Genomic DNA, 7657 nt, shown 5'->3' with positions numbered 1-7657 from the left:
GTGCTTATAACCACAGGCTTTGATTCTAAGTTGAGAACTGCAGATGGATGCCATGGAAACGCTGAAGTGTGGGGATCAGCAGCCGCATGCTGGTGCATATGGTCAGACAATAGATGGCACTAGAACTCTTACCACTTTTCTCCCATTGTGTTGAAATTAGGAAAAGCATAAGAGGGATTTCAATAAAGTAAAGCTGATTTCCAATTGTGGTGCCAACGTAGTTTTAGGTGATCAAATATTACACTGTAACTTGAGAAAATGTGAAATATTTGCCAGCAAATACCCACTAACTGTGACATTTGTGCAGATTAGTTGTGGGTGTGCCTATACTGCATTTGAAGATTTGATATAATCCTCAGTTAAACCATATATATATTTTTAATGAATTTTAATGGCATAATTTAAAACGTAAGAATCCTTTTTGTCGAAAAAATGCATCTACACCCAGTTAGAATGTTCAGTCTAGCAAGAGAGGTAAAACAGATACAGATCAGTCAGTGTCATTCACATACATTTATTTCTACTGTTTAGTCGTTTTTTTTATAAATAGCTGCAAATATGATACTCACAGTAACCCACTGATTAATTCCTTTGTGTCTTAAATTTACCTCCTTACATTTGTCACAAGCTCTTGATTTTACTTGACTGTCCGATAAATATCTTTAAAGTCGAGAAAAAGAAAGAAAAAAAAGACTTTGGCACATTGTTCCTGCAGAGCAGCAGGAGTAAGAAGCACAGGAGCAAACTCACAGCTAAGTGCTTTGTAATCATGTCGAAGCATTTTTGCCATAAGTGAAGCATTTTACATTCAATATTATAGAGAGAAAGGGCCAAGATTGAGGCGGTCTCATAAAGGGCTGACATACTTTTAGGTAGATAGGCAAAAATAAAGCTTAACATGTCATTTTACATATATATTGTTCATATTTGTCAGCAGTTTGGGTGTATATACATGTGTATATATACAGTCAAAGAATTTGATGCTGAGAAGGAAATCAACATTGAGACGGATGTGGTTGAACGCACATATAAGGTCCACACATAGCAGCAAATTCTAATGCGTACATCTTAGTTTAATGGTGAATTGTTTTTTAAAAGTGTAAAATAGACGACATGAAAATATAACAAAGTAGAGAAATGGTGCTGTCCCAATGTACAAAGATCGAACTTTCTCAGAAAAGCAGATGCGGACATGGCATTGTTCTGAAAATGTGTCAAAGAATAGTTTTTTTTGAGGTATTTCTGATGGGCATTTTTCTTTTCTTTTTTTTTCAATGCTCCCAAATCATTAGTCATTATGGACAAAACAGATGCGCTTGCAACAGAAGCAACCTTTGAACATCCATACAAAAGAAAAAAATACTAGTGGCTTCTGGATGTAAAAAAAATCTTTATAAGGCCGCAGCTGCACATGTAAACAACAACGCCATGGCACTATAGATGCCAGAGACACACAGGGGGTTCATGAAAAGGATGAAATCCATGGATCAAAGGCGAGGCGATGAGAAAAGCAGAGGGTGCTCGATGAGGATTGTCAATTGATGATGCGTATGTTGGCAGAGTGTGTGTCCATGCTGTGAGTTCACACCAGCGTTTCAGGCAGTGTGTCAGCATTGTCCGAGGACAGTAGTTGCCAAATCTGCCAGCGATCCCTCTGCCAGTCCTGCCACTCCGGGCTCTGCGGCACCATGTGGCTGTCTGTTGCTGAAGCTGAATTACTCTGTACTGTGCTTGACCTCCCGTGCTGCAGAGGGGGCCGCTGAGCCCCAGCCAGCTGAGGTGAACTTTGAGAAATAGCCAGTCGATGGTGGGCGTTATAAGGGGGTGGAAAGCGGCCTTCGCCAAGCGCACTCGGTTCTCCGTCGGCAGTGTTTGCCCCACCTTGGTGTCTGGAGGTGGAGTTAATTCTGTGTCCACCTGCTCGCTGGAGGTTCTGCGTGCTGTTCAGATGTGATGTCGCAGATGGGCTGATGTTTCGCAGAAAGTGTTCTGCACGAGGGCTGGCGCACACTCTAGTGACAGGTGGGTGGGGTCTGCACTCTGTGATGCTGGGTGCCGTCAGAGTCTGATGCACTGCTGCCTGGTGCCTGCCATCGCCATGGAGTCCATCGAGACCTTCCTGTGAGCTGCGGGAGCTTCCCTCTGACATGTTGCCATGGGAACCTTGAAACGGAACATCAGCTTCATCAATGGAGTAAATCACTGGTAGATGCTTGGCTTAAAAAAAAAAAGGAAAAAGCTCCACAGATTTTTTTCCCCTCCTTTTTAAAGTGAAAGTTTTTAGCAAAATGGTGCAGACAGTAAATCATTTTAGACCTTGGTGCTTTTTTTATTATTCACTAAACTTGTTTTTCACGGTCTACAAGTTGCTTTCATCAGGACTTTGCTTTCTGGTGACAGAAAACACCGTGGCAGCTTTATTTAGCTCTTGCTCTTTCACCACTACAGCTCCTAAAGTTATTGTTTACCTGTGTAAGACTGGTCCTTTAGTATTGGTTTCAGAGTGCTGTGCCACGTCCCCCAAATGTTAGCATGCTCCTCAGATATGGAGTCTGAAGAAATACAAAGTCACACAATAAACTAAAGCGCATAAAAGTACTTTTACATTCAACCAAAGTAGTAAAAGTAGTTTTATATAATTGCTAGTCCTACTCCCACCACCTCCATCGCTACATATTGTTCATCTCACCTCAGCTTCATCCACAGTAAAAAAACTATATATTCTTAACCAGGTGCTTTAGTGCAACCATTAGATTATTTATGTGTAACACTGCATACAAATTATACAAATGCACAGGTATGAGCTGTAGTATAATCATCAGAGGATTTGGTGAAAATATGCTGCATATAAATGAAGTTAATGAACATTTTTGTTTCTGTGTGGCACCACGTGCCGTCACTTTTCAAAAATGAAAATGTGTTGTTTTTTTTAACCTATTTTTAACACACAAGTTATTGATCGTGGAAGGTCAAATCTGTGAATTAGTTTCCAACTTTTCCTTTTCAATCGCAGCTGAAAAAAAAGTCATACCGAATATATTTCTAATTTCAAAACGTATCAGTCACCTTTGGTACCACATGGATCAGGTGTTCCGGACTCTCTGCTCCAGCTGCCCACCTGCCCCAGCACAGTGAACTGCTCTGGCACATGGAAATGCTGCTTGATGCCTGGTTCTCCTCTGCGCTCGCTCAGTATCGGCGAGTTGTTGTCATACGGGGACACCTCGCCGCTCGACACCTTGTTGGAGTCACTGGAGGAGTGGCGCTCGCTCAGGGCGAACGACTCTTCTGACTGTAGCAGGTCAGGACTCCTGTGTGGGGAAAAAAGAAAAGGTGGTTGAAAAACTGAAGAGTGGACGAGGAGAGACCAGAACACTTTATGTTCGTGTAACTTACTGCGATGCTTTTCTCCGCAATAGGTAGTCAACCACATCAGGATCGGTCTCCAACAGACTCATCAATACCTCATTTTGCAGATCGGGAGGCACCTAAAACAATAACAAAGGATTTTAAAACTTAAAATGATGGAATTACACACATATTTCAGATCATATTCCCAAAAAATGTGGTGTTGAAGTGCGTTTTATTGTGAACTTAACATGAAGATTTTCAGCTTCTCATTGTTTAAAGTCCAGTGCAAAAAAAAGTCTGCTTATCTGTTTCATATCTTTTCTTATGTGTTTCATAATGAACTGCCTATAAACATGAAAGACCCTCATCCTCATCCTTTGCTCTTTATTTCCAGATCTTTTTTTTAACAAAGTCAGACATAAGCAGGTTACGAAACGACTTTCAGATGTCATTCATAGAACCTGAGCTGCGTACAAAATGACGCTGAGCAACTCGGTCCGAGTTCACTATGTGCGATTAATAGCTCTTCATTGGCTTACTGCAGGAATGCGAGCCTCAGGGGAATGGTGGTTGCAAATTACAAAACATTACGGTTAAAGGTGTAGGACCTGAAATGACCTGATCTGCCTGTCTGCACTATTTAGAGAATCAGATGCAAAAAAGAGCAAAAAGCAAATGACTATGCTGTAATCCGTGTATAAAATTGTGACCTCATCTGAAACCATGTGAGGGATTTCATGCCTCAGTTGTCAGCTTTTTCTTTTTTTTTTGTCTTTTTGTTTTAAGTATTTCGATGAAAGGTCTTTGGCATTAATGACTTCACTGTTCTACTCAGAGGAATTCAGGCATCATTTTTAACCCATAACACTCACTTGCATTTACACTTGTTTATTTTCTCCCTTTGCTGTTTGTTTTTATCTCTTTTCTACTCTTTGTCCACTAAACCAGGCAAAGCTCTGCTTGTATTAACTGAGACACAGACCATTGTGTGCTAAACCAGGACGGATTGTCTTACTTTAAGTCCTCACAGGAATGTAAGAGGAAGACAATGTTGAGGTTGTCGGTGTAAAAGGAGTGAAAGGAGGAAGCCAGGTGAGATGACATGCTCTCAATTGACTGACCATGAAGAGAGTTTGGTAGCTGGCAATCATCCTCTGCAGTACCGCGATGACGGCCGTGCTTTCCTCCGCTCGGGCCGAGCTCTGCACGCTGAACTCTTTATCTGAGCTCTTCTGCTTGTGGAGAAGGTTGGGCCCGAAGATGGTGGCCAGGTTTAAGGACGTCATCTTGTTCCCTGTGATCTGAGGAAACAAAATGCCTGTTTCAGAGAAACGGTGCTGTTGGCGTAGAAACAGCGTTGGTTCCACCTCCTGACAATAAACAATAGCTCGGGAGAAGAGTTTTTAAACCCCACCTGTTGTTGTTTGCATTCACTTTACGAGCAGTTTTGCATGCAATATGTTCATTAGCCTCGTAATGAGAGTGTTTAGCAAAACAGATTCCTCCGAGCAACACAAGGGAGTATTTTTCTTCCCCGTGAGGAGACATTATTAAGAAAGTGTTGCAGAAATGACATCAGTGTTTTGCTGTGATTACACTCTCTCCTGACTCTTCTTCTTCTCGTCCACTTCCCACTTTACACATTTATCTTCCATTTCGATTTTGTCACCTCACCCTCGTACCCGTTTCTCTTGTCATATTCTCCATCTGTGGAGGGTTCTGTTTTTGTCCCAAATACAAGCAAGAAATGAATTTATTGAATACTCCATTACACTAGGTGGCGATATGCCTCTTTCTGCTTGTTAATATTGGGTGTTTTCAATCATTCCATCATGAACAATAAAATATGACATTATTTAAGTTGCTAGAACATAAATTCAGTCTCCTCGTCAGTTTTTCTTGCTGTTCTCTTGTCTTCTCATAGTATTTTCATGTGTCATAGTAATTCAACTCCCAACAGCATTTAACTTTTGTAGTCAGACGAACATATTTATGTATTTTAAAAGTCTGGTTTGAATTGGACTATCACAGTTATTTTTTTCTACCGTCGTATTAATGAACAGACTGTGAGAAATAGATGGATTACTCATACAGTTTGTTCACGACGATGTCAACAATTAATGATTAAAGATTATATACCGTTTTCAGATTTTTCAGCTTCTATCCCTCTTTTCTCCCGTCCCACTCCCAGTCCCAAAGGAAAGATGGGAGCCACAAGCAACCAAAAGAAGTGAAAGGCTCTGACTTCCTCTCATGATCTCAGATACAGATACTGGAGCCACAAAGTCCAGAAGCAAAAAAAAAAAAAAAGTGTTTTGAGTCCTTTTATTCTCAGACACAGAGGCAACAAATCACACTTCCATCTACGCACGCACATACCACAACACACTCAATGTTTCCCTCGACAACACCACATCTGCACACTTTCACGCACGCACATGCAGATGCAACAAAACCCACAAAAAAGCCTGAGTTTGGCCAAATAGCTTGTGGAACTGGGAAAAGTAATGGATTGTGATGTCACTTCCTTCATTATTGTGCAAAATAATATATAAAAGTTGATAAAGTCGCAAGCATAGAAGTCATGGAGGCAGAAACATATTCAGCCTAATGTTTTAGTCATTGGACATATTGGGGGATCTTGGCATGTTTAATACATTTTAAAGCCAGTGTCTGCCATACTATCATGCAGCCCTATTTTATTTATACAGTACTGTCTTTTAAAACAATACAAGATTGTAAGGTAGATATTAGAGTATATTATCATCTGAACCACTGTCTTGGGTACTCCTTGTAATTACCTGCTCGGGCTGACCTACACGTTCGACGATGCTATCCTTTCCAAAGAGGTTTCAGATTGCATTTGCTCTGGAGAATTGGAGAGTATGTTGAGGTTGGAATTATGTAATGTGCCCTCACACGGCCACTCCTGTTGCACAACGAAGGTAGAGAAACATTTACTTTGTGCTGATTTCCCTCAATTAAGGTAGGAATTTAGTTCTTTGACGCTTCAGATGTGATGTTTCCTTGTGCATTTTACAGCCAGATGGGAAAAAAAAAAAAAACTGAATGTCACCTCTGTCTTCCAGAGAGTGCAGATTAGGCGTAAATGGAGCCATTCACATCATGTCGGATGTGATAATCAAATCCACGCTGTTTAGTAATCTTACAGCAACACTCACGCTGTATCAACTGTGACAGCCACAGAGAAATATATGCACATACCAACCACACCTCTTTGGTCATTTCAGGCAGCTGCCCTAAAAGCTGTTAGCACATGTTGCCTGCAGCTACAAGCAGCTACATTTACTTTGTTTATATTTTTTCGTTAACTGGATTTGAAGAGGGACTATTTCAGGGTTTTGTTTCACTTACCTCCTGACCGTCTTTGGCCCGCTGGTCATGGGCATGAGCAGCAACGGTGGACAGGAAGTCCAGAAGACGATGGAGCGTGTCACTGTTGCATGCTGGTAGCAGATAGACCAATAACTGAGCAACACTCTGCTGCTCATCATGGTCCAACACTGCAGCACAGATTAGGCTATGAACATCAAAACAGAAAAAGGAGGAAGGACTAAAACAAGAAAGAAGAAAAGGATAGTGGAGCTTACGTGTGGAGTTGATGAAGGCGGTGTAGAGCTCCTTGGTAAGGAGAGGGTCAGGCATGTCCCTGAGGAACTCCTTCAGCAGGGCAGCCACATCGTGAACACTGTGATCCTCATCCAACTGGACATCAATGCCTCGATCAAACTCATCTCGTAGCTGAAGGAGGGATGAAAACAAAAGAGGAGATTAAGAAGTTGGATTCAGAAACATCCTCTACACACAACAATGGACATAATTCCCTGCTGGTTCAAGCTAGTTTTACTAGTAACTAATCTCTGCCATCTTGACCTTTGGATTGTTTCCACACAAAAAATGCTGACATTGCCTTCTCAGTGACCAGAGAATACTAAATGGATATTTATCCATACTCAATGCACAGATGTGTGAACACAAACTGTTTAATTTTGTGAGTTACAAAAAAAAAAAAAAAATTATAAACATACACAGAGACAGAGAGTGGTCACAGCACAAACTTTACTTTCACATTGAATGTAGTGTACATCAGAGAATGTGTCATTTGCTCCCCATTCTTTCAGTGTTATTCAGCATGTTCCCATATAGTAACAATAAAAACAAATTCATAATAAAAAAAAGCAAAAAAAAAGCAGATTTATTCAATAAGAAAAGCAAAGGCATGTTTTAGTCACTAAATAGAACCTCTACATTCATCTTCATAGATGTAAAACCCTGCCTCTAAGAA

General features: G+C 40.9%; 1 protein-coding gene across 1 annotated transcript in view; it reads right to left on the bottom strand.

The window, feature by feature from the left end:
• Positions 1 to 1466: 1466 nt before the first annotated feature.
• The window catches only part of LOC310932289 (rho GTPase-activating protein 6-like), a gene marked incomplete at its 5' end in the record, with an annotated part of 62754 nt that continues 56563 nt past the window's right edge, over positions 1467 to 7657 (bottom strand). The window contains 7 exons of the mRNA XM_083895583.1: positions 1467 to 2163; positions 2469 to 2552; positions 3067 to 3311; positions 3397 to 3488; positions 4473 to 4652; positions 6727 to 6875; positions 6963 to 7113. Of these exons, the coding sequence (XP_083751709.1) occupies positions 1583 to 2163; positions 2469 to 2552; positions 3067 to 3311; positions 3397 to 3488; positions 4473 to 4652; positions 6727 to 6875; positions 6963 to 7113 (1482 nt within the window). The 3' untranslated portion in view covers positions 1467 to 1582. The remainder of the gene's footprint in view (positions 2164 to 2468; positions 2553 to 3066; positions 3312 to 3396; positions 3489 to 4472; positions 4653 to 6726; positions 6876 to 6962; positions 7114 to 7657) is intronic.

The sequence above is a fragment of the Microchirus variegatus genome, assembly GCF_963457635.1.
Source record: "Microchirus variegatus genome assembly, chromosome: 1".
Lineage (NCBI taxonomy): Eukaryota > Metazoa > Chordata > Actinopteri > Pleuronectiformes > Soleidae > Microchirus > Microchirus variegatus.
The sequence above is the reverse complement of the archived record's forward strand: the minus strand, read 5'-3'. Positions and strand labels throughout refer to the sequence as shown.